This window comes from Taudactylus pleione, unplaced genomic scaffold (genome assembly GCF_031769625.1).
Source record: "Taudactylus pleione unplaced genomic scaffold, aTauple2 ptg000201l, whole genome shotgun sequence".
In the NCBI taxonomy this organism is placed as follows: Eukaryota; Metazoa; Chordata; class Amphibia; order Anura; family Myobatrachidae; genus Taudactylus; species Taudactylus pleione.
Window position 1 is genome coordinate 62,371,445 of NW_028284603.1, and position 27,676 is coordinate 62,399,120.

The 27,676-nt window shown below is 41.8% G+C and overlaps 2 protein-coding genes across 3 annotated transcripts; one reads left to right on the forward strand and one right to left on the reverse strand.

The window, feature by feature from the left end:
- Positions 1-7,775: 7,775 nt before the first annotated feature.
- Positions 7,776-16,119, reverse strand: GEMIN6 (gem nuclear organelle associated protein 6). Its single transcript, XM_088477425.1, has 4 exons — positions 15,946-16,119; positions 12,177-12,221; positions 11,671-11,823; positions 7,776-9,111 (listed from the first exon to the last, which is right to left on the reverse strand). The coding sequence occupies exons 3-4, from the start codon at positions 11,796-11,798 to the stop codon at positions 8,736-8,738; spliced, it is 504 nt and encodes a 167-aa protein (XP_088333551.1). The 5' UTR covers positions 11,799-11,823; positions 12,177-12,221; positions 15,946-16,119; the 3' UTR covers positions 7,776-8,735.
- On the forward strand, positions 15,968-27,377 carry SRSF7 (serine and arginine rich splicing factor 7). Of its 2 annotated transcripts, none has more exons than XM_088477422.1 (8): positions 15,968-16,227; positions 22,166-22,346; positions 23,408-23,584; positions 25,011-25,085; positions 25,488-25,589; positions 25,744-25,791; positions 26,041-26,073; positions 26,759-27,377. In XM_088477422.1, the coding sequence occupies exons 1-8, from the start codon at positions 15,975-15,977 to the stop codon at positions 26,811-26,813; spliced, it is 924 nt and encodes a 307-aa protein (XP_088333548.1). In that variant the 5' UTR covers positions 15,968-15,974; the 3' UTR covers positions 26,814-27,377. The 2 variants fall into 2 exon arrangements, with proteins under 2 accessions (XP_088333548.1, XP_088333549.1); XM_088477423.1 differs by lacking the exon at positions 15,968-16,227 and adding an exon at positions 21,354-21,462.
- Positions 27,378-27,676: the final 299 nt, after the last annotated feature.

A 27,676-nucleotide genomic window follows, 5' to 3' on the forward strand; every position in this document is an offset into this window, starting at 1 on the left:
GCGGCGCCCATGCCAAATGGAACGGAGACGCCGCCAGGCCTTACCAGCGCAGAGTGACAACAGGCCCGCACAACAACGCGCGCAGCCAAAGCCCCCCGCCAGACACCAGCTCCGCCACCAGACAGCCCGCGCCACAATGACCTCACAGGTAACACCCGCCTATCGCCATGCTGAAATACCCTGGCCGTGACACACCGTTTGGGACCTGTCAGAGACACGGGAGCAAATAGACCAAGAGTGGTCATCTTTAAGTGCTTAAATTTTACGTATAAAGAGGCCATTTGGTCAGCTTCACGTCACAAACACAATTTAATCTAGGAAAATGCAAAATTGATGCTGTTCCAAGATTATTCAATCGAGGTTACCAGAGCCCGCAAGGAGTTCACCCCAGTGTGTTCCCGGTTGATCAAATACGGAAGCAAGTTTGCACTACTATTCCCTGCACGTCTCAGGATGTTTGATGGCTCCTCATAACAGGACTTCTCCACAGCTGCGGACGCTATGGCTTACCTGTCAGAGGACAGGGTGGCTACTCAGGCATACTCACCAAGTCGCTCTGTCCCTTCACAGGAGTGAACCGGGGTTAGCCCTTTGACGAGTCTATGAAAACCCCATGTTGTATTTGATATTGCATCTATCTTTGTAATGGGTCCTATCTCGTTTAGTTAATATATTTCTCCTTTAGACATATACTATATGTAAGTCAACATTCCTATTCTAGCGTCGTTGTAGGCTAGGAGATATCTTGATTTGACCTGATGTTTTGGGTATCATTTCTAATCATAGCGGAAGTTATAGTTTGTTGCCTGATGGTATCTTCTGGGGATCTTTTCCCTTTAGAGGATGCCTATCTACGCTTCTATTTTGTCAGTTGTTTTTTGAATGTGTGTTTCTCTCTCTGTCCCCCCATCTCCCCCACCTCCGTTTACCTTACCACACCTTATTCACCATCTTGATGTGGGTAAAGTACTCAATTTTCTCTACAAAATTTTAAGCTGTGAGTTAAGGCCTGTTCTCACCAGATTTTTACACAAAGTGTTGCTTGAAAGCCACGCAAAGTATTATGCTTTTGTTATATTTTAAAGGATGGGTTCTCTGAAAATTGGCTCTTGGAATCTGGGTGGTTTGCATTCACCTATTAAGAGAGCGAAGGTTTTTACATATATTCGCAAGCTGCGCATTGATTTGATGATGATGCAGGAAACCCATCTCCTAGAGGCAGAAGTAACTAAACTGAACATGTTCCAATATAAAGTTATTGCTTTTGCTACCTACACATCTAAAGCAAGAGGCGTTGTGTTACTATTGCATGAACGACATCATACTCAGTTCATTCTACTATTGCAGACCCGGAGGGTCGATTCGTTATAATAGATATCACAATAAATGGATCTAGATACAAGTTATACAATATTTATGCACCTGATTTATAATAGACGTTTTTCCAAAAATTTTTACATAAGTTGAACTCTCCTGACGGGACTAAGCTTATAGTTGGAGGAGACTTCAACATCGTTTCTTCGTCAATTTTAGATAGACAAACAAACAGTTCACGACAAGCCAGACCTCCTAGAGTGGGTATACCATTCTTTGAACAGCAGTTAGATCTCATAGATATCTGGAGGCTTTACACCCTTTGGAGAGGGAATATACCTGTCTATCTGCTGCTCACGGTACCCTCTCTCGAATCGACTATTTGTTGCTTTCTAATAACCTTTTCCCCAAAAGTACAATAGAGGCACACATTGAAACAATTTGTATTTCTGACCACGCACTGACTTGGGTCACCATTGCAGAGGAAGTAAAGGGCCTTATAGACAATGGCGTTTCCCTAGTCATTTGGTAAACTCATTAGAATTTAGATCCATGCTGGAAATGGCTTGGATAACATATAAAACAAACAACGAGGAACACATGCTCACCAACCCTATCTTATTCTGGCAAACTTCCAAGACAGTAATAAGGGGTGAAATAATTTCCTACGTTAAACAACATACTGAGAATTACAACAAAAATTATCATACAGCCCAACGTGAACTAACAGAAGCATATCAGGCATATAAGTCGACACTCTCTACCATACTTAAAAAAATATATCGGGAAAAAAACTGATATTTGATTCAATAATATCAAATTATCATGATAGATTACAATATCTGTCATATTTTAAATTCCATAAATTTGGTAACAAAACGGGACGTTTACTATCTAATTTATTACGCGGCCCACGTTCAACAAACATCATACAATCCCTAATAGATCAGAAAGGAACGCGGGTGCATACGGGGACACAAATTTCCGAGACACTTAGAGGGTTTTATTCTGATATATACACAGAAAATCAAATAGATCATGCACAAAAGAGGGCATTTTGGAGAGGATTGCGCCTACAGTTATCTAAAGCTATAAGACTACATAAACCCAACAAAGCTCTGGGTCCAGATGGCCTTACTGGAGAGTATTTTAAAATTATTTTTCCCAAGTGTGGGGACACTTTATTAGAAATGTATAATAGCATCCTACAAAACAAGACTTTGCCACTTTATTTTAATAGTCCTATTCTTAAACTGCTCCCGAAGCCTGGGAGGGACCCGGAACAACCAGGGTCATATAGACCTTTTTAATTACTAAACTCTGGCTTCAAACTTCTTACTAGGATGGCAGACCGACAAATTGATCCTCCCATCTGTAGTCCATACAGACCAAACAGGGTTTATAATGGGAAGACATTCGGTAACCAACATCCGTAGAGTCATATCTATTATGCAAGGGTTGGAACCCAGGGACGCCTTTATTGCTCTCCCTTGACGCCGAAAAGGCATTCGATCTACTGACATGGGATCACCTTTTCAAATCCCTACGACGCTTTGGGTTCCCAGAAGACTTCAGAAACCTAATTTCTGCTATTCACACTAACCCGACAACTCAAATTGCCAGCAACGGATACCTTTCCCAACCATTTGTGATAGGTAGGGAGACACGGCAGGGATGCCCGTTGTCTCCCTTGCTGTTCGCACTGGCATTGGAACCTCTGGCTATCACTTTAAGAAAAGATAAATTATTTTCTGGTATTAAGACAGGCTCAGTGGAATTCAAAATAGTTCTGTTTGCAGATGACATAATGCTGTTTGTCACCCACCATGAGATCTCTTTACCCTAAATACTAGACAATATAAAACGCTTTGGGTCCTTCGCAGGCTACAGGGTTAATTTCCACAAATCAGAATGACTATATTTAGGAACCAATACCCCATCTTCCTTGCCCCCAATTTGTTAGGGCACGTGCTAATTTTAAATATTTGGGAATATATATCCCCGAAACAATCTCCAAGCTTTACAGATGCAATTTTACCCCAATGCTCTCTAGCTTTAATAGAATGTTAGAGGACTGGCGCACCCTTTCTTTGTCTCTTATAGGCCCGAGTAGCTGTTCTGAAGAGTATAATCTTCCCAAAAATTGCCTACTTGATCCAAATGCTGCCTATTGCCCTCACACGAGGTGAGATTGTTATTTTTTTAGCAAAATTGTCTACCAAATTTCTGTGGCGTGGTGGGAAGCCCAGAATAGCATTAGCTAAACTTCAATGTACAAAAGATAAGGGTGGATTAGGAGTGCCAGACTTAACAGCCTTCTCAGATGTAGTATTTTTTAGATATGTTTTAGATTGGTGTCTTGGACATAGTACCTACACTGATCCACTCCCTTTGCTCTAAGCGCCCTTTTGCATACCCCAAAATCCACACTCCCTAACCAAGTATTAAATAATGTGATTTTTCGGGACACCTATAGGGCATGGTTGGCCATTAATCGGAGGCTTAGCCGCAACTCATGCTCATCAAAATACAATACTCTTTGGGGCAACCCTACGTTTAGTCCTAGTCTAGAGAATACCCACTTCCTCATCTGGAAAACTAAAGGCCTTGCAAGTGTCAAGGATGTTTTTTGACCCAGGAGGAACCCTTCTTACATTCCAGAGTCTCAAAGACAAATACAATTTACCTAATACACTATTCTTTATTGTCCCTCCAAGTCAGGCACTTTGTTCAGCATATTCCTCCAGCCAAGGAAGACCCAACTGCTAAAGATGTATTAGACTCCCTATTTATTTTTGCAACACAAAATAGCTACAAAACCAGGTACTTGACAGCGGATTTCAACTCAACCAAAACAAACACTTTATGGCATAAATGTGCAAAGAGTTGGGTAATAAATATTCCCACATTAAATACACCCAAAGTAGTTCTTCAGTATTACGACGAAACCCTGAAAATTTTACACGTCTGCAAGAAGTCCATGTAAAAATCTTAAGGCATACATCTCGCAAAGTAGTAGAGCACATATGGTATCAGAAGATCCAGGGCATGGTGTAAAATGCAGAGCTACAAAAGCCACTTTTTGGCATAATATATGGGAATGTGGTCGCATCTGCAAGTTCTGGGATAAACTTATGATTTTTATAAATACCGTATATACTCAAGTATAAGCCGAGTTTTTCAGCACATTTTTTGTGCTGAAAAAGCCCCCCCTTGGCTTATACTCGAGTGATGCTCCAGGACCAGGGCCGGTTCTCCCGTTACGCAGCTGAGTAGGGCGTCACATATTGGAGGGCGCCTCACTCAGCTGCGTACCATGCGGGCCGCGGTGCAGACTGTGTCTCTGTGACACAGCTGCACCGCATGTGTAGCGCTTACCGGACGGAGTTCGGTCAGCACTACACAGTGCCAAACACACAGCCGCCGGCAACGGCAGCTGTGTTTGTTGTAATTAGCAGCCGATGAGAGTCTGTCAGACTCTCATCGACTGCTGCTGCTCCCACTGCGGGAGCCTTCTTCCGGCTCCCGCAGTGGGTAATGGGAGAGACGTCATGATGTCTCTACCATGATGCAAAGCGGCCGGAGGAGCTGGTAGCAGCGTCGGGACCAGGAGCGGGGTTTCAAGTTTTTATTTTTTTATTACGTCTCTCTACTGGGGGGGCCTACTACTGGGCGCAGTACAAGGGGGGGGATATTACTACTGGGGGCACTACCAGAGGGGGATATTACTACTGGGGGCACTACCAGGGGGGATTACTACCAGTAGCTGCTGCATTTCCCACCCTAGGCTTATACTCGAGTCAATAAGTTTTCCCAGTTTTTTGTGGTAAAATTAGGTACCTCGGCTTATATACGGGTCGACTTATACTCGAGTATATATGGTAATCTGTTTTCATTACATTTGCTAAAAGACCCTTTATCTCTAATTCTAGCCAATTTTAACAACTGGGATGTAACTCCACACAAAAATAAAGGAATAATATCACTACTCACGATTGCTAAAAAAAAAGCGATACTAATAAACTGGACGACAAAGACTCCTCCTTTTCTTAGTGATGTCAAACGCATGATATTGCAAGTACTCTACTTTGATCGGCGTGACACACTACCGGACATAGAGAAGGGTGTAAAACGGTTTCAGAAAAATGGGGATTTAATATCTCACATCTAGATAATACCACACAAACCCATATTAATAAAATTTTTGAAACAACGGCTTGGTATTTATACCAACTGTTGGGTTAGTCTGCTTCTAGTGACTACCGAATATTTTTTTCTGTATGATTGATGTATGCTTGACCTTGTTTCTACATTGCAATAATAGGCCTCACTACTATATAATGTCTAGGATCAGAAATATCTAGACATGCATTTACTTACTCCCTTCCTTCCTTTTGTGATTTTGAATATGCAGTTATATTGGTTAATTTTCTATTATATGAATATAGTACTATTTAGCTAGATGATGCACATTGAACCCTTTCTACCTTATATTAGAATTTCAATAGTGGAAGGAACTAATTTTTGGATACTCTAGGCTGATTATAATAACGCCGCAAGATTCTCTTCAATTCTCATATATTGTACTGCTATACATTTTCTTGTTCTTTGTAAATATTTAGGTTTCAACGGATCTTATATCCAATGTGATAACCATTATCTTGTCGCACTTACTGCTTTTTTTGTACTTGTACTATTACTTTGTTTTTTTGTGATTTTCTATCTGTTTAAAACTAAAATAGAGATATTTGAAAAAATAAAATAAAAATTGTGTACTGTATTCTACCACAATATATCAGAACCGACTAAAGAATTGAAAGCCTCCAACGTCTTGAGACCATTTTTTTTTTTATTCAATATGTTGCATTAGAAATACTGCTATAGCCACACGAACAGTGGAGGTCATGAAAAGTTATTGTATATAGGATTTACCCCATTTCCACTCTTTGATAAGCACCCTTGGCATTTTTTTTTAAATATATTTAATGGCTGACATTAAGTGCAGACAACAACAAGGGTAACTCACTCATAGATTGTAAACTATTTATGTGTAGCTTTTAGAAAGAAGGCTGACTAGATGTAGCTCTAATGCTTGCAGGCAGTGCCCATTTAAAAAAAATATTATACCAAGAATTCTGAGTTTCTGATTGGGACCCTCTTCTGTTCTGAAAAGCATTTTGATATGCCAGGAAAAAAATTAATAGAATAGGAAATCCAGCTTTTGGTGACGATTCATCACCATCAATGACATACAGTGACATTTTATACTTATGGAATCCTAATTATAATGGATTTAATCTTGAATTGTTACTACTGATTAAAACTAAATCATTAACTAACTCTGGGACTGACATGACAGGTATTTTTTTTAAATTGATATGCAACACTAATTGTACCCAGGTAGTGACTCTAATCAAATAATATAGGGACAATTGATTACACCAAGGTTTAAATTAATAATATGGGTGTTTACTTATGGCACCATTTTTTTATTGTTATTGAGAAAAAGCTTTAGTTTTATTTTGTGTGCGAGGATGTATGCATTGACCAGTGGCAATGAATTCTGAAGAAACTTATGCTGATTTCATTATCTAAGGAAGTTAAAAAGTGAATTCAAATCCTATAGGGTATGAATACTTTTCAGAGCTACAATACAACTGCAGATTAGTTTATACAAGTTATGGAATATTAATTTTCACTAAACTGGTGATATTCTAGGCTTGATGCATCTCTCACTAAGGGCTCCATTTACTACAATCCGCATATTGAATGCAGATTGTAGTGTGATATTATCGACTGAATTCGCATTGCGAATTCAGGCAATAGCACAAGGATTTACTACAAATCCCTTGCAGGAACAGAGCTTGCGATAAAGCTCTGTCCCTGCGAATCCCCTTCGCTCCCTAGTCATGGTATTTTTGCAAAAAATACCGTGACAAAGTGCCCGCGAATGTGCCGACCACCCGCCGCTGCTACCCCCCCCATTTAATAGCACTTACCTGCATGATCGTAATGTCCTCCATGCATCCAGTCAGGTGATATCCCATACTGCACTGGGACTCGGTCACCTGATGACCGGCCCTCAGTGCACTATGGGAGACCAGCTGACCGGAGGAATGGAGGACATCACCTTTCCCATTACAATTATGGGAAATGCGATCTGCTTACTAAAAATAAGTGATACGTAGGGGTTGGAGTAGAATATTACAAATTCTACTCCAATTACCCTGTAATAACTGTAGGTGAAACTAAAATAATGTGAAAAGGATGTGAAAACACCCTTTTTCACTTTATTTTAGTAAAAATAATGTTAATAAATAGAGCCCTAAGTGATGTAAGAAGATTGTGACAATTACACTGTACATGTCAGAGGCATAAATAGAATATTTTCTTGTCTGATTCGAGTGAGAATAGGTTACTGTAGAAACTTTGGGGGAAAGTCAATGTCCATAAATGCACACATTGCCAAAAATCAGGGCCATTTCTAGACAATCGGGCTCATGATGCAAACATTCAAAATGTTCCCTCCCCTCTATGGGATTTTCAAAATTAACAATAATCTTGCACGCACCAAACAAGGGGGTGTGGCCTTGCAGGAAATCCAGCCAGCCTCAAGGGGAAGGGGAGGCTGTAGTGTTTTTCAGCTGTAATCCCTCCCCTATATGTATGGGTTTTTTTTTCATATTCTTTATATTTTTATTTAATTATTCACATGCAAATAATAAATGAAGACATGTAACAACAAATGTAAATGCCTAAAAAAAAACAAGATGCTTCAAACACAAAAACCATTGGAAGGAGAAATAAAAACAGTACATAACACCATCCAATATAATGTTACAGTTGTAAATATTGACCTATTATTATAGGGGATTTTTACAGCTGGGTCACTGTGAAAATCTTTCTGGTGCCACTGCCTCAGTTACTCTGCACTGCTGCTGCTCCGTTATTGAACTTCCGGAGCATGCTCTCATGCCTCAGCTCTGATAGGGAGGAGCCGGGAGACAGTCACGTTGTGTACCCGGGTGCATACAGCTGCTCCTGGCTCTTCTAAGCAGCAGCAGCGGTTGGGCAGTACAGTACTGTTGCGCAATGACAAGCAGGGGGCTAGTCTGGCCACTTATTGTGCAGTGGTGGGAGGCAAAGGGCCAGGAAGGATTGGCTCGCAAGCCTGTGGTTGCCCGACTCGCCTGTCCCTAGAAACAGCCCTGCCAAGAATTATGGTACAGTAATATCTCTGTAGGAATATCTGCAATGTTTTTGGCTATGCGTCACCCGGGAAACAATTCATATGCCAACAACTAGCAGCGATAGTTAATAATTTAATTGTCCCCATTCTTGGATACAGGAATATATGCCATGACATTTGTATCAAATAGTTCCATGTTGATGTGCAGCTGTTTGTGGTGTAATAGTGCCTCTTATTGGCTTGTCATATAACCTTGTACAAGTCCTTGAATGCGAGACAATATGATTTCATTTGTACTGTTGCAGTTGTCAGGGCCATAGGGGGGATCAATGGTTAATAAGCCAGCCACACACAATGTCCTCATTGACTCTCCTTGTTCAGTAACTGGAATGTTGTTTTGCTCCAACCAACTCCTCAATTTAAGCTTTTTGGTTTCCAGATCCTCTTTTGTGTAGGTTCTCATGGTTTCTTGATGACCAAAGAAATGTAAAAGTTTCTCTTTGGTAACATCATCTGGTTCTTGCAATATTTCTACTTTCTGCACAGCATGTCCCATGACCACCCGGACCAATGTCTTCTGACCCTCTTCGAAGCTAGCCAGTACAACACTATTAGTAGGAAAGAGAAATGTTACAGCAGACAGTTGGACATTCCATAAACAACTAACTTGGCTGCATAAATCTTTATAAGTAAAAATAAATAAATAAATAAAAAGTATGGGATGGTTTGCAATTCGACAAAAGCAGTCTAATACCTTAATACATTTTTCTGCAAAGTTAATTCCCTGCAAGAACAACACTATGTGCATTTACTGGCACTCTTCAGAAATGCCAAGATGTGAAACCTCTGGGATGACCTATGAGTATTTTCCATTTAGAACAGATTAGAGGCTGTATGTAGCTGGAGAGGACAGTTCATTGTGTGCAGTTACTTATACACATGAAAACAGATAAATATATTGATCAACCCTCCCTTATATACTTATATCTCCCTTCATTAACCTTGGGCTTTAAAAGACCTGCAGAGGTTCCACTTTTCCCCACCATATATCCCAGAGAGTTGGGTAAGTGATCCCGGCACTGATAATGTCAACAGCGTAATCCGGACGCATGTAGTCAAGTATCCTATCCTATCCCCCACAGACTAAAGGGGCTAGCAGCAGATATAGAAACGACTGCACGATTACGACATTGTACTCGTGCAGTCGTTTCAGTCTGTGATGTGCCTACACTGGACGTTCAGTCGTTCAGTGTAGGCACATCAATCATCCCATAACATGCTCAACCTGACGTTATCGTCAGGTTGACCAGCATGTTCGGGCGATGATTGATGTTGGAAACGACCAGGGGGAGCGCACATCGCTGGTAGTTTTCAAAAGTTACATCCCCGATGTGTGCCCGATTACTGAACGATTGCACAATTACGATGTCGTAATCGTGCAATCGCTCTATGTTATCTGGTAGTGAATACGCGGCATAACCAGAGTGGATCATAGCCACCGGGATTGTGACTGCTGACGGTATTCTGGAGCCAGGCTTTTGACTGGCGGCATTGTGTACATCAGGATACAGACTAAATACCATCCCAGACCTCTCAGCAGCCATTCACCCTCCCCCCCACAGTTTCTGTTTCCCTCGTTTGTTTTCCAGACTGGTCTTGAGAGTACAATCTTGCCTTTTACAGTATTTACTAATTTCAACTTTTTCTTTTGTCTATTAGACATCTCTGGTCAAGCCTCCTTTATATCCATCATAATTACAGTAAGACCACCTTGGGACTGTATTTAGTTTGAGTCTCTACTGTGCATTTAAAGGTTTTTATTACATGTAAAAATATTCTGCTTAACCCAGGAATGCCTTCACAAATGTGCATTCTCCAACCCATCAGAATCCCTAACAATATCCTGTGCCGGAAATCAATCTATCTATCTATCTATGCATGTATGTATGTATGTATGTATGCTGCAAATCCTGAGCACCAATAAATCTATTTTTTTTGCAAGAGAACAATACAAGGCCCATGAACATACCCAACCTGAATTCAGCAAGAAACATCCTGATCCACCCTGTTCTTGCCATCTGAAGTTGCAAAATTAGTTGTTTTTACAAAAAAGACATATTACATGACAAAACATTTTTGCCTTTGAGTCTTGCTGTGGACTTATGGCAAGCATCTCAGAGCACGTGTTATGTTGTCTATGCACCTAAAATCAAAACTATTCACTATATGTTCGACTCATTTAAAAATGTTACCACAGTCCCAGCTTTTTTGTGGTTTTAACCAGTGAAGGTTGTCTAAGCAGTGATACAAAGATTCCAGGTTAAAGGTGCGTACACACGGACCGATATATCGTTACGATATGAACGATAACTATATCGTTCATTTTTAATTCAGTGAACGACCAATGATGCAGGTTCCCGCATGAACGATAACGATATCTATGATCATCCAATCTGGACTATATTGTCAATTTTGCCTGTTCAGAGATGTGGCAGGATGACTTAAGCTGCCATACACCTGCATGATTTCAGGCTGATTGCCCGATTTTCGATGAGTCATAAGATGGATCTTATGAAAATCGTGTATTATTTTAGTAAGATAAGATCCGATGCGCGCTACCGCAGCTCCTATAATCGGATCTTATGATCAGATGTGCAGCACATCTTGTCCATCATATCGTGTGCAGATCGTGCCGTTTATTTTATTCATGCGATCCATCATCGTGCAGCTATTCAAGTCATTTCAATGACTGTTTCCCTTAAGAGCCTGTGAGACACAGGATCTATCTTACGACAGATTGTGTGCTAAGAAAAACAACAAACATGCTGCCAGGACTGCCAGGGAATCGTAGGGAAATCGTATGATGAATCTGATCTTATGCTGGTCATGTAGGTGTTTGCTGATATCTTTGAACGATATCTTTCAAGTCGTTGGTGGTACAGATCGTTACGTGTGTATGCACCTTGAGACCCTCTGAATTGTACTGCCTGAGGCTAGGAGGTGGAGAACTCATGGGAGGAGTGCTCACGATTACTTAATGTTTGTTGGCAGATTCAGGAAGACCTTTGTTTTCATTGGCAATAACTACAAAATCTTTATATACTATTTATCTTCAGCTAGCAACAATTATTTAGATGGTAATTGGATTTCAGATGGTTTCTATTTACCTAGCAGACACTGGATCGATGGTCACCACCCATCCTTGGTAGTCATTCTTCTCGTCAGCTGTAACTTTGACCTCTTTGTTGACATAAGCTTGCCACTCCAGAGGGGTATTGTCAACCCAGTTGGTCATGCTTTAGTTTTTCACTTTTGACAAACTGAGGAAAGAACATAAATATGGGCTCTGATTAAATCAATGGAGCAATACTAAAATATGTACTCAGAATGAGTTCAGGTGAATGCTATGCAAGGTAATGCACATAATATGGGCTTTTATTGCCTGTGAGTAATCGCTCATTCCATAAAAATGCCACCCCTATAATGAACCTGTCCTTATGTTCTCAGGAAACAAGACACCACCACCTTGATTAATTTAAAATAAAAAAAAAGTGTATTTTGCATTTTTGTATACATTAATGAGTGAGCACACGGGCTCTCATTCCTGTACATTACACTAATGTAACGTGTCTAAAAGGCAAATGCCACAATGATCCATAAAAACACATCTTACCTTGGACAACAAAAAGTGTTTTTAGATCTGATAATTATGCAGAATCTGTAAATAAATAAAAAAATCTAAATATTACATTTGAAATATTAAAAGTGAAAATAATAAAAAAATTAAAAATGTATAAACTACAATACTTGCAATTAATTGAATTTTATTTTCAGAAACACTTTGCTGTCTATGGCATTGTTTGAGTAACATGTAACAGACAGAAGGGACTATAACACATCCCATAACCAATGGGAACATTTTTTTATTGTATTTTAAATAGGTCCTCACAAATCTAGAAATGACTGAATAAACCCAGATCCTGAGGAGTTTCTGAACATGACACCCCGCATACAGAAAAAAAGGAACCAATGGTAATACAACTGCTCAAAAATAAAAACCAGATTATTAGGTGTCTGGAAAGTAAGGGCAGCTGGCAGTTATGAACTATCATGAGCATAGTGTATATATATATATATATATATATATAAAAAAATGTACAAGTTTAGGCTGCCGTTCAGACTAAAGGCTCCCCCATACATCTGCGACGGATCGCCGCGATGTAGCGATCCTGCAACCCAGCATGACAGGGTCGGTGAAATCCAACATGCTGGATTTCACAGATATGCCGATCAGGATCAAAAAACGTTCGGAATTGGCACAAGTGAAATTTAACACTTCAAAATTTCGCGTAACATCGATGGGCGCCAGTGAGGACTTCCGACCAGCGGAGCAGCGTTTCCGATCCCAGCGCAACGATCCGTCGCAGATGTATGGGGACCGTAACACTAGAAAAATAAATCGGCATGCCACATTATGACCATGTCCACTTATACCACACTAGTGTTAGGCTGCATACACACAAAGATTATCTGTCAAACCAACCAACTAGTTGATTGGTTGGAATGAAAATCTGGTAAGGTATGAAAGCAAATGACAATCAGCAATTTGCTCCTAAATGCCAGAAAACAGATGAAATTGGTTGTTCAGACAAGTTTGTTAAATGTTTGATCTAAAAAATTTATTCAAAACAGTTTTTGTCCATTTTCTGGAGTTTGGGAGCAAATTGCTGATTGTCATTTGCTTTCATACCTTACCGGATTTTCATTCCAACCAATCAACTAGTTGAATGTAAGCCGGGGGTCAAGAGCGGACAGCCGCATGGGGTGGGGAGAGATTTGGGTTTCAGGGTTCCCGGGGAGACTTAGGGTTAGACACCCCCCGAGAGGGTTAGGCTAGGGCAGGGGTCTTCAACCTTTGGCCCTCCAGCTGCTGTGGATCTACACATCCCAGCATGCTCTGCCACCGTTTTGATATAACAGCATGCTAAAACTGTGGCAGGCCATCCTGGGATCTGTAGTTCTACAGCAGCTGGAGGGCAAAGGTTGAAAACCCATGGACTAGGGGAAGGGGGATATTAGGGTTAGGCACCCCCGGGGGGGTTAAGTTTAGGCACCTGGGGGGGGAGGTTGGAGCTAGGTACCCCTAAGGGAGGGTGGGGGGGGGACAGTATACTTACGGGCGCTGTCGGGATCTTCACCCATCGGGCTGCTGGCTTCGGGATTTTGACCGCAGGACGCATCACACATTTTAAGCATGTGCCTTCAAAGATGTGAACAGGCAATAGTGGCTTTTAGACGGTAACTCACAGCTGCATTCTGGAGCAATTATAAGTTTATTTGGCCACTACGAATACGTCTTTTCCCTGCATCTCTGAACGGATCCCAAGGAAGAGGCAGCAACTTTGTGAATCCAAGATAGAGTTGTTTCACATTGTCCATCTTAGGGCTCAATCCGATTAGCTGCGATGATCACACGGGTGCAAGAAAATACGGAACTAGCCGCACTTTCCGACAGCCAGAATTTTTATAAAAGTGCTCGCAGTCCCATAGGGCTCAGAGCAAAATTATGCGAATTTGGGCTTGGAGCGCGATGCGGTGCCACTGCCTGCATTTTAATGCATTGGCAATGGCGCATCGCTCCCTTCACACACAGTTGGATTGACCCCTTAGATTCAAAACAAGGCTGCCTCTTCCCTGGGAGCAAGCCAAGATGCGAGGAGGAGGCAGTGCCGCCCAGGTGAGTAGTCTTTGTCTAGAAAGGGAAAAGGGGGTTGGTGTTCTATTTCCCTGAAGGGGAATAAGGTGGCAGTTGTACACAGCTTACAAAGCATCTGTGCACACCTACACTACAATCTCCATTAGAAATGATGAGGTCTGAAAAGCCAATTAATCTTTTGCAGACAATTTCTGTGAAAACTCTTGCATGAGGCAATTGGTACATAGGGGCCTATTTATCAAGGGTTTTTTTTTCCATAAAATGGTGTAGTTTCTGAATATTTTTTTTTTTTTTTTTTCAATTGTTGCTATGTACTAATAAGAACAATGCAGGAGATTTCAAGGAACCTCCAGCAACATGCTAATTAGAAGATCGCAATCACCACCATTATCAATGGGGTCTACGATCTCAGCCCTATGTACCAATCTGCGAAAATCAAAACGTTGAGTTTTGCCCCACTAAAGTGCATTAAGCTGATAGAGCAGGGGTTCCCAACCACGGTCCTCAAGGCACACTAACAGTCCAGGTTTTAAGGATAGCCATACTTAAGCAAAAGGTATCTTAATTAGTACCTCAGTTATTTTGCTTAAGCCATCTGTGCTCAAGCAAGGATATCACTAAAACCTGAACTGCTGGTGTGTCTTGAGGACAAAGGTTGGGAAACACTGCTATAGAGACTAGGGGCGGAATTCAATTGTATTCGCGGCCCGCATCTCCCGTCTAAAGTGACAGGAGATCGCGGGCCGCTATGCAATTGTCCAAGATTTTCGTGCTGATCGCGCTCATAGAGGTCAGGTTTAGCCGCGTAAAGCAGCTAAACCCGACCAAAGTGCTGGGCGCGATCGCGAAAAGTGATGTTTGGGCGCCCAAACATGTCACTTTTCGCACATTTCAGCTCTCATCCCCCAGGGGCTGCGAGCTGAAATGTAGCGCTGGCAGCTCATCGTGCCCGACAGGAGCAAGAATTGAATAGCTCTGTCGGGCGCGATAGGGGCTAGAAAGAATTGAATTCCGCCCTCAGCAGGAATCTTCCACTGTCTCCCGCAGCCTCCGGCGGAAGATGACACTCTGCGCTGCAAAACAGAACCTTAATAATTATGGCAGTTCCACGGTTATTAGTACATATGCCCAATAGCAGTAATATTGTAGTTTATACATAATTGTATGAAAAAGGAGCTTGATAAATATGGTTCTCATGCACTTAGTCACATTAAGTTTAGGATAGAGCACTTTTTTATGTACCCATGTACAACAGCAAGTGTGAGGACACTATACACAACCCATGTACAACAGCAAGTGTGAGCACACCATACATTCCGTGTATATACACACTACACAACCCGTGTACAACAGCAAGTGTGAGCACACTATACACAACCCGTGTACAACAGCAAGCGCGCGCGCACCATACATTCCGTGTATATACACACTACACAACCCGTGTACAACAGCAAGTGTGAGCACACTATACACAACCCGTGTACAACAGCAAGCGCGCGCGCACCATACATTCCGTGTATATACACACTACACAACCCGTGTACAACAGCAAGTGTGCACACTACACTATCCGTGTGTGCACATAGATAACGCTGCCACCTTGCTATACCATACATTGCATGATGCATTGAGAATGACCTGCACAATATCGTATTTCCCAGTCTAGTTTTACTCAACGACTGTAATTTAATAATCATGAAACCATATGTAAGACGCCCATTATTACCATCAGCCGCAATGCTCCCGCCCGACACTATGCAGCGCCATATCCCGGCACACCCCCACTCTCTGGTGTCATCACATCCTGCCTCAGCCCCAGCGCCATATCCCGGCACACCACCTCCCTCTGTGTCATCACATCCTGCCTCAGCCCCAGTGCCAGCGCCATATCTCGGCACACCACCTCCCTCTGTGTCATCACATCCTGCCTCAGCTACCCATAACGCCCCGTTTTGTAGTTTGGTCTTTGTCTGTCTGTCCGTCTCTGTAACAGACGGAAGGAGACTCGGTAGGTAAACATCACGTAAGGAGTACTGCTGCGCCGTAATACCACGTTTATGCTGTGTGTCTGTATTGCTCGCTAGTACTTATTTTTAAACGAATACAAGAAATGTAAGCGTATTAGTATTAATACCTAAGTGTACCCGAGTAACATTAGCTGTGACTAGGCATGGCGTTAGGCTGGGAGGCTATAGTGCCATGTGGCAGAAGGGAGAGATGACGCAGCCATATTCATAGCTTGTGTAGTTCCTTGAGTTTGTGGTAGCGGTTACAGTAGGTAACTTTCAGGGATGCCGAAGGGCGGGGATGGTGATTATAGCGAGGGTGAAAGGGTTATTATAGCGAGGATGAAAGGGTTAGGCCCCACCTGCCCATCTACAAGGACAGGGTTACAAATGAAAAATAAGACGAAGACCAATCCTAAAAATTCCCCCCAAAAAACTATTTAGGGGAACAGGTGGCTTTGTCTTTCTCTACCTACCTAACTTCCCTCTTCACTAACCTAAAAATTTTAACTGCCCATACCCATCATTGTTACCTATCTCACTCATTCCCCTCCCCATTCTTATCTGCCTACATTGCTTTTCTCCTACCTCTACACCAGCCTCTATATTTATACCTCAATCCCTTGCTAGTCTTCCTTTACTCGACTATGCTTCTTCCCTCCATTACTCTCACCCCTCTTCTTTACCTCCATTCCTTTCACTTGTCTAATTCCATTATCCCCCTTTTTAACAGCCTCAATAGTTTTGACTCCCCATCCCCCCCCCAACCATCTCCCCTGCCACCTACAACTTTACCCCGTCTTATGGCTCCTGCCCTCTATTCCCCAGACAACACCTTCCCCCACACCCCCTCCCTCAGTCACTACCAGTGTATACACACACATTCACTTCCACGGGTGCACTTTCTGCTTACCTGTGTGATGTCAGTGACCATGTGACTCCTCTCCCTCTGTCTGGCAAGTGGCAGCCCCTTGCGCAATACAAACACAAAATAAGCACAAGCTCAAAAAAATACTACTCACGGCTGGGCAGAAAAAAAACGAACAAGAAAACGCAAATTAATAAAATAGCAAGCCTAATTCTACTTGTTTATAAGTTGAATTGGCAACTATGGGTCGGAGAAAGTAACTGGTTGCAATGATAGTTACAACTGCTCTGCATCAGGGGCGTATCTATAATGGGTGTAGGGTGTGCAGGACACACTGGGGTCTGCGCTCATTACAAGCCTCAGAAGTAACGTGAAGCAGGGCTCCTCCCTGTGCAAAGTGCCACGGGTACCATCTTTCATGTGATATCTTTAAAAAGATGGCTTTGCACAGTAATAGTAATGACTCTGGCAATGTGTCCTTGCTATTTTCTGTAATGGTACCATCTTTCCAAATATCACTGGCATTATTACACCACCTCCCTGCACGGTCACACACCTCCTATACTGCGCAAAATGCATCGGATTCACCCTTAGCTGTTCGTTCAATGCATACTTGCCAACTCTCTCTGATTGTCAGGGAAACTCCCTTAAATAGCAGCAATCTCCCTGATTGCACCTTACCCCTATTATGTAGTTTTTATATACTTGGAAAAAGAGAAATAAGGTATCTATACTGTACATCAGTGCCATTTCCCTGCATTGGTTATAAGGTACAGTGATGTATCAGTGTGTTTTCATCAACAAGTAGACGTTACTGAGCAACAACTGCTGTGTTGGTGCTCGTTTACATTTGAATGTAAGTCAATTTTATGACGCCCCTCTCAGATGTAGCAGTACACATCCACTTTACCTCTTTCATAATCTCCCTGAAATGCTTTTTCAAAAGTCGGCAAGTATGTTGAAATATAGTGTGGCTGCAGAGACCAATAGGTGGCCACAAGAGTATGCATGGGGATGCCGATGCTTACATTACCGGTGCTGAATACTGACGCCGGTTAGCATCCTGGCGCCGGGATGCCGAAGGTAAGTAACGGGGTGGGGTGGTGGGGGGGGGGTGAAGTTAGGTTCAGGCACTAGCGGGGAGGTTAGCATATCGACCAAGAAGTGTCGGTATGTTAACCCTGCCGGCGTTGGGATTATGACCGCTAGGATCCCGACTGTCGGTATTTCACCGATTACGCCACAAGAGTAGGCTCTGCTGTTTAGGGTGTCCACTTACTTGAGTTTATTGTAGGGCACCCATGTGTCCTTAAATTTGGATATTAATCCACATTATCAGTACAAATGCAGTAGGTTCCTTGTATAATGTGTAGAAGGAGGTATGGAGTAGAATTTCTATTGTCATGGGTGTCCTGGGTTTTAAAGCGATGATCATGAGTTGTCAGCATTCGGACGGTTTCCTCTGCAAGTCGTGGCCGCAAACATTAAAAAAGTTCCTTCTCAGTCGATAGAATGCACAGGAAAATCGGTTATGTAGCTCTACTGGTCACATTCTCGCACACCACAGGGAATTAAATTGCCCCCATAGAGAATACTCACCGTACACTGCCTAGAACATGCAGCCATAAAGTTGATAAACTCCCAAGTTCCTGGTGCAGGTACACGCGGGATGCACTGTGCACTCATCTAGCATCACCCAGGGCTCTAGTTTAGGGATAAACTGTGTTTAGAGAATGTGTAGCCCCAGGTCTGTTTTTGCCTTTAGAGAGGGGTCTGTGTCGGAATCATAGTTGTAGAATGGTTGCATACATTTGTATGGCTGCATTTGTTTTATGTTACTTCACCTAGTCAGTATTTTACAAACTTGGGTGGTTTAAATCTGTCACTGGCCATTGTATCGGGTCAGAAGCAAAAGTAGATATGCTATATGAAACAAAAATGGCACCATGGGAATTGGGATTTGTCTGTAGGTGGGATTGTTTGTGACATATGGCCCTTTACGGTGGTGGAAATGTTGTATATGTGCATCTGGTTGTGATGCTTTGATAGCAAAGCATTTGGATCCTGCTTGAAATTTTGTATCATTTAACTATGAGTCATATTTACTAAAAAGTGGATTTACAAAACCCTCGTTTTTACAGATTTTGCCTGCCAGATTTAAAATGGCAATAACACATGCAAAACAAGCCTGATTTTGCATTTACTACTATTGCCCTTTTAATTATGGCAGGCAAAATCTGTAAAAGACGAGGGTTTTATAAAAACACTGCTTAGTAAATATACCACTATGTTTTTATGAATTGAAAAAAAAATTACATTATCAGTGGTTCACAAACTTTTTTTTTTTATTTATGGTGCCTTAGTATCAGCATTTTCATGGCCTCCCTAGGCCAAAATTGTCCCATTGAGATGCTCAGAAAAAAATATTAAATTGTGCTCATCTGCCATCTTTATGTTCCATTATGTGGTTATAGATATGGTTGCACTTCTGTTTGTCCACATATTTTGTGATTGGCAGCCAGCAGCACTAGTTTTGCCTATAACATTAACCATAAATAATTTGATTTTGTAATGGACTACCAACCCGTGGCACCCCTGCAACATCCCAGGGAGCCACGCAACATAGTTTGGGAACCACTGATAGATATATATCTATTTGTTACTTATAATATTTAAATGTTTCATACAAAAATCACTTCTTTAAAACCATGTTATTCGGTTTTATTTTTGAGAGGCTCAACATAATGGTATCTGACTTTGGTTGGTTGACTTTGTGTACCCACCCTAAGGGCTATTTCAAACCGGCTGATGTAAATCTGGGCGTTTCTTTTTTTCCAGTGGATATTTTCCTTTCACACACAACGGATTTGTGCCGTGCATGCTGCTTTTGCCGTGTATGTTTTGTTTTTTTCAAATCTTTGACATGGAAACCGTGGACGGCAGCCGTCTATTTCAGTGGATATTTCCGACTGTAACACGGCAACCGTGCCGTCTGAAAGGACACATCTGCTTTCATGCTTTATTAAAAGTGATCCGCTAAAAAAAAAAAGCCCGGATTTTTGCTGGCCGGTGAAAACCGTCATGTGTGAAATTGTCCTAAGGGCTATTTCACACCTGCTGGTTCTCACCGGACGGCAAAAATCTGGGCAGTTTATTGCCGTGTGTAAAATGTAATAAAGTATGGGAACGGATGGGTCCTTTCAGACGGCAGAGTCACCGTGTTACAGCCGGAAACATCCACTGAAATGGACGGCTGCCGTCCATGGTTTCAATGCAAAACCATCACACATGGCATGAAACCTGTGTGGGTAAGGAAAATTTCCACAGGGAAAAAACTGTCCGGATTTTTGCTGGTCGGTGAAAACCGGCGTGTGAGAAATAGACCTTAGGACTGATGGGGAAGTTAAGATGTGGGGCGCTGCTTAGAGGAGGGTTCCCGCTGCACACAGGCCCTCTCCGCCGTTAATATGTCCCTTGTCTCAGCCTTAAATATGATGTGATATTGCCTTAACACAGTGGTTCCCAAACATTTTTGAATCAGGGAGCCCTAGAGCACCAGCATATATTCCATGGTACCCCTGGGGCAAAAGTTTCTTATTGAGAAATTCAGCAAATATTAAATTAAGTAAATTGTGCTTATGTCATCCTTAGGTAGTTATGTGGTGGTTGATAGGGCTGCGCTTCTTTTTGTCCACATAATTTGATTGGCAGCCATTTGCACTGGTTTTGCCTATCACACTAAAAATAATTTTATTTGTACTAGACCCTCAACCCATGGCACCCCTGCAAGTGCCCTGAGGCACCCAGTTTGGGAGCCACTGGCTTAACAATTTTTGTTTTATTTATGGTACCATTTCTTATATTTTATAACTATTTATTTTAATTACGGTACTTTATCAATGTATATTGCCTTGTGTATTAAGTGCTGGTACAATAAGCCTAGTGATAGCTTGACTTGAAGCTGAAAATGACTGTATATACTTTTTATTGTATGTTGTATTAGCGCAGTGAACACAATTCTTATTCTATATCTTTAATCAATTTCCCACAAAGAACACAATAAAGGCGCCGAACGACCATGTTGTGTTATTACACACAAAGAGGCCGCCGGCCGGGCTGCTGTGCTGTGTCACTAAGCAACTAAGGGACACACACACACCTTCTCCTAGAAAGGGGGTGTGGCTTAGACGTCAGCCAGGCTCCACCAATCGGCGCCTTCTACGGCAGGCCCGGCCGTTGGTTGTGTTATAAGGACGGGGAGGCGCTGTCGCTCAGCCCAACCCATCCATCCGATTCCGTGTAGTTGCTGGGGGAGTCGGTGTAAGCAAGCGCGGTGCTGTTATGTCTCGGTACGGACGGTATAGCGGAGGTAAGTGTGGGTGGTGTGTGCGGGAGACTAGCTGGAACGGGTGTGCGAGCTGGGGAGGGTATCGGTCCTGTCCTGCTTGTGGTGGCGCGTTTAGACGCAGCGGCGGTCGCCATTTTATAGTGCGCCCAAGTCACGTGTCTGGCGCTTTGTGTGGCAGTGAGCGGACTCTGGTAATGGCGGCCGGTCGTTAGAGCCTACAGCTCCCGCTCAGTCTGGTGATCCGTGTAAGTCATTGCGCTGTATTCACATACATTAACATTTTTTTGCTTGAGCTGCTGCCCGAGTCTCTGGTAAGTGAGCCCCGCAGGCCTGTCGGCACTAGCAGCCTGTGTTGTTGCTGGCCTTCCGCGCGGGGTTCTCCTGGATCACGCCTCGTGCAGCCGTACTACCCCCGGGTGTGTCACTGTTTGTGCCCCCTCATGCTACCGCTCTGCTCCTCTCTGTCTAGGTGCTGTGTATGACATGCTTCCATGGCGCTACCTGTTACATTTATTGACAACTTTATTTTGATTTAATTTTCGTGAAGCTACATGTTATGCCTATATGATAGTATGTTTTGTTAATGTAATTTATCAAGTAGCTTTGAGTAGGAAAGTTACAGTTCAGTATCTCCTGTTAACTATTACAGTAATCTTCTATATATTTAAATTATTATTATTTTTTTTCTTAAAATTATTTATTTTTATTTTTTTTTTCCTTACAGAGGCGAAAGTCTACGTCGGTAATCTAGGAACCGGCGCTGGCAAAGGAGAGTTGGAGCGAGCTTTCAGCTATTACGGTCCTCTGCGTACAGTCTGGATTGCAAGAAACCCTCCAGGTTTTGCCTTTGTAGAGTTTGAGGACACACGGGATGCTGAAGACGCTGTGCGTGGTCTGGATGGAAAGTATGTATTGTGCTTCTGCTGGTGTCAGACTATGTGCTCCAAGCTGAAAGTAACTATGGCATGTTTGAACCTATTGTGCGTGGTCTGGATGGAAAGTATGTATTGTGCTTCTGCTGGTGTCAGACTATGTGCTCCAAGCTGAAAGTAACTATGGCATGTTTGAACCTATTGGAGTGTTTATTATGATTGGTGCGGAGGAGTTTCACAATAGGGCATTCAGAGTGTTGGTCCAAAATGGAATCTAGTAAAAAAAAAAAAATGTGTGTATATATATGTATATATATATATGTATATATATATATGTATATATATATATATATATATATATATATATATATATATATATATATCTATCCAAAAACTCCCACTTGAGAATTGCTAATGTGGGCCTCTGTTAAGACTTCCTGTAGTTGTTGTATCAATTGATGGTTTGTTTTTATCTTTAGTTAAAACATTTTATGATTTAGTTTACCATCAACTGTGATCAACCCTACAGTACAAAACCAGTGAGTTGGCTGACTTGACTTTGACGCATTGGGGGTGTTTCAATGCAGCGCAATGCTATATAGCCCCAGGAAGGAGATCCCAGAGCTATTAAACTCAGCACGCTAGAACCGCTTAAGTCGGAGGAAGTCTTATTACTGCGCCTTAAACTGGGTGTTTGTCGTGATAACGGTGATTCTCCAGTGCTGACCGCTAAGCTGGAAAACAGCATCGCGGCCGGCACTTGAGTCGGATTTCTGCTTCGCACCACAGGAGGTGCGAGCAGAAATCCTGTAGTTGGACTTCACAGCGCAGTCAATTGAAAAGCTTTGGGGATATTTAGCATTGTGCTGAAGTGAATTTTCCCCCATTTAGGTTAAACAGATCCTTATTGGACATGCCCTAGTCCTATGGTTTTCCTGAGCAAGTGTTGAGAGTAACAGATGTAAAGTACTTAGACCAACACTCTGTACTCATGTTTGTTATGATGTAGCTTTTCCTTGAATTTACTATGGCCTGCTCTTTAACAGCTCTCGGCTACTTAAAACGAACTTGCATGTTTTATTATTTTTTTTCAGAGTAATCTGTGGCTCAAGAGTCCGAGTAGAGTTGTCCACTGGTATGCCACGCCGATCTCGCTATGATAGGCCCCCGGCCCGTCGTCCCTTTGACCCCAGTGATCGATGTTATGAGTGTGGGGAAAAGGGTCACTATGCCTATGACTGTCAAAGATATAGCAGGCGCCGGAGAAGCAGGTATGTGATTATGTTTGTTTGGCTGTAACCAGAGGTTCATGTCTTAATTCAGACTAAAAATGTTTGCTGTGATTATGTTAAAGCAGCAGTCCTGTCAGTATGTAGCATTGTTCACTCTTAAGTTTGACAATCCATTAGCACTGACCAGATTAATATTTTTCTAGGTGTGGTTATAGTCCTGTGTGAAGGGGATTTGGTAGAATTGATTAGTAAATTGCAGAAATCCAGATATGTCAAGCATGTGATTGGGCAGAAATGTCAGACTAAGGAATAAGGACGCAGTAAAATGTCATGAAGATGATGGCCCAAAGATGTTTCTGTGGTTACATCTCTTGAGTATTTAATGTCCTACATTAAAACTACCAACATTTTAATTTTATCTCCCTTTGAATTGTGGACTGAGCAATCATTGTGTAATTATACACTCTTTTTTTATTTTATTTTTAACGCATAATTGCAAATTCCTAAGTAAAATTAGTTCTGTCTGTTGCCCTAAAACTGTTTGACATGTCTTGGTTAAGCTTTTAGAGGAAATTACAGTGCATGTGCCTATATATTACAGGAAGTTCAAAGTGAAAGTGAGCACCAGAACCATGTAGCAACATCTTAACTAAACATTTCAGCAGCAGCTGTAGCCTGTATGACAGATTTGTTGGTGTAGCAGCAATTTAGAGATTATGGACTGCTGCTTTTCTGTTCTGGTGCATTATGGCTTGTGTAATTACTTTGAACTGTTCAAATATATTAATAATCAACCTGGTCAAAACCTTACAGGTTTCTTCGTTTGAGTCAGTCGCCTTGATTCAGAATGTCACGAGCCTTATGATTTCATGCTGAGGCGCCTTGCAAATCCGACATTATGATTCTGCTAGACCTTGAGGTGATCAGCATAAGAGGCCAGATCCCCTCAAGCCTCCTACATCTAGATCCACCTTTAAGATTCTGTAGAGGCCATGAAATCTATGATCTACTGTGATCGCCGTAACAGAGTAATATTGGCTTACAATTGGGGCTCCCCTCCGGTTTAGAAAAGAACTACAGATTGACCACATTCCCACCTAGAAAAACCTTCATGCGTCAATCAAGCCTCATCTGGCTCATATGGCTGTCAGTTTGATCGTCGTTAGATTGAAGACCTACAGTAGATGAAGTGATCGGCTGATAGATCCTTCTAGACCGTCTAGATCTTCTAGACCTTGGGCCAAAGAGGGTCGACCTGCAGACTTGCAAGGTTTATTTTAACTACAAATTCTAGTCTTTTTATTTAGATTATAATTTTAATGTAAATGAAGATTCCTTTTTAACCAGTTTCTTCTAGGTAGAGCTATTCAAGGCAAATAGGCTTCCTGATTTCAGACCTTGGTAAATGTCTGGTTATAGGTTACATAGTGTGTGAACATCAAGTAACTTAATCTCACATATTCAGATCTAGGTCCCGCTCTCACTCAAGATCCCGTGGAAGGCGATACACTCGTTCCCGTAGCAGAAGCCGGGGCAGGAGGTGAGTTCTGTAAATACATTAAAATCTTTCCATCCTGCCCCGGTGACACATGTGTGCACACTTTCCCTCATTCTGTGGTCTGGCATGAATGTTGTGGGATGCACCTGTAATCTAGGTTTTAGTTTGCTAATATTAAACAAGTGCTGTTTGTGTATACAAATGGCTGCATTTATAATAGGTAAGCATTGTTTGAGTACTAAGGGTAGACTATTTGGCCTCACAACTGCAGATAGTGCTACAGTTCTAACATCGCATGCTGTTTGTTACTTCTAATTTTTCTATTTAGTCCTAAGCTCTTCAGTATGTCCAGGTGCCCATGCACTTGTCACATTTATGGGAAAAACAAGACATATAGTTGCAAATGATGCTTTGCACCTAAAATATTTTTCCTTTCCCATATAGATCCAGGTCTGCATCTCCTCGCAGGTCAAGATCTGCTTCTCCTCGTAGGTCCAGGTCTGGAACTCCACGCAGGACCCGATCTCCTTCTGTTAAAAGATCTAGGTAAGTGGAAGTTCCGCACATTTTTTTTTAATAGGTTTGCTTTTGTGTTTGTCGTTTTTGTTTTTTTGTCTGCATGGCTTTCTCTTTAATAAGGGGCAGTATACAGCATAAACATGCACTAAGTTTGGTATGACTGAATATTATTTTATTTTAGATCTAGGTCTCGTTCAAGATCCAGGTCAGCGTCACGTCCCAGAACCAGGTGAGACTAAAGACAGCCTTCATTTTTATAACCTGCAGGTAGTTCTTTGACTTTCTCCCATTCGGCATTGTGCAGTTAGGATCTTCTCAAAGCAGGCTGAATGCACTACTGAAGTGTTAGGAATGGTCTTGCTTCATTTGAATTTTCATTTTACTAAACAATACATTTTCTCAATGACTGATTAAACGTGTTATGCTTGGAGCACTTCTCTAATTTCACAAACTTAATCTTGTCATTATCTTCATACAGATCCAAGTCCAGATCTGCTTCTGCAAAAAGAAGGTAGGTAATTTACTGTTTCTTAATTGACCATATTGGTTGCGTGCCTTCCTTGTGTTAAACCATTCAAATGGGGGAATTCCATATCTCACCCCCATGTACCGTGAGAGGCTGTTTGGTGTGACTGAAGCCATAGTGTATTAGGACAAATCTGTATATAGGCTTTTTAAAGTGGGTATGTTCTAGGTTGGAACTTTATGCTGAGCATCTTAATAGATGTTACCCAGAGGTACCTTGCACTTGTATAATTTTTATTTAAAGAAATTTCAAAGTATTGGATATAAAAAGGGGACTTTTATTACAACTGGACACTTGGGGGTGATTCAATTCAGTGCGATTTGAGTAGCGCTGGGAATTCATTTCGGAGCTTTTCAATTGTTCCCTTCACGTCCTGCACAGGAGATGCAGGGTGTTTAGTCGCGGTAACCAGCTTTCTCCTACTTGAGTGCCGCCTGTGATGCTGTTAGTGCACGGGCGAAGTCTGAAAACCGCATCACGGCACTAGTTTAGTTAGATTTCTGCTCTCACCTCAGGAGGGTGCAAGCAGGAATACTCTAGTTGGGGTAACAGCGCAAATTGAATAGGTCCAGGAACTGAATTGCCCCCTTCAGAACTGCTGTATCCATAACAGTGCTTTTAACTACCCAATGAATTGCCTGCAACTTCTAACTTGTGTTTCTATCTACAGCCGCTCAACATCCCGAAGCCCAAGAAGGAGCATTAGCCTAGAGCGGAACGGCTAGACTGTTGGGATTTTGTAGAGACTTATGGCTGTAAATTGTCACAAACTATATATTTTTTTTCACCTTGGAATTCTTTGTTTTAAACAGTCACTTCGGTAGGCTAGCGTACAATGTATGTTATATCCTGTCATCTGAAAGTGAAACTTTTTTTGTATCTTAATTAAAAGTACTTGTTCAGTGAATTGTCATTACTAGGAATTCTGCTATTCAAGCTTTGCAGGAAGCACTGGCATGGGGTGTGGCAAGATCTGTATCTTAAAGCAGTTTAATGTAAAGCATGCTTGATGCACATGTTTACATAACTATGTGTTTAGCGGTCACCCAACTAAGCACATCCCTGGCTGGCCAAGAATGCGTAGGACAGTGGGATGAAATGGTCTTGATTTAGACCTATTTTTATTTTGTGTTTTAATTAGGACACATGTTGACTAAACTTGTTGCACAGCTTGTGGTATCTTGAGAAACAAGCAGCTTGTATAAAATCTGTTCTGAAGCTTTACAATGATTGCCGAATTTTACAACTTCAGCATATGTGATCTAAATAAAGGTTGTTTTTTTTTCCAATCTGTGTATTTTACTAGATTTTTATTTTTTTTATATGTGGGAGAGTATGTCTTGCAGTGGAAATTCTGACTTAATTTCACTTTAAAACTTACACCAACTTTTGTTGCACTAATTCTGTCACAGCATAGTAATTATGCCATTGCATTGTAAAGCATATTGTAGCAGATGGGAGAATTGACTGGCTACAGCTGCTTTGGAGTGTTAGTTGCAGTAAAGTAGATGCCAGGTTTGATTTCTAAGGCTTTTTTAAATTAAAATACCTATCTAAATAGGGGTAGGTGTTAGGTTTTTTTTCTCAG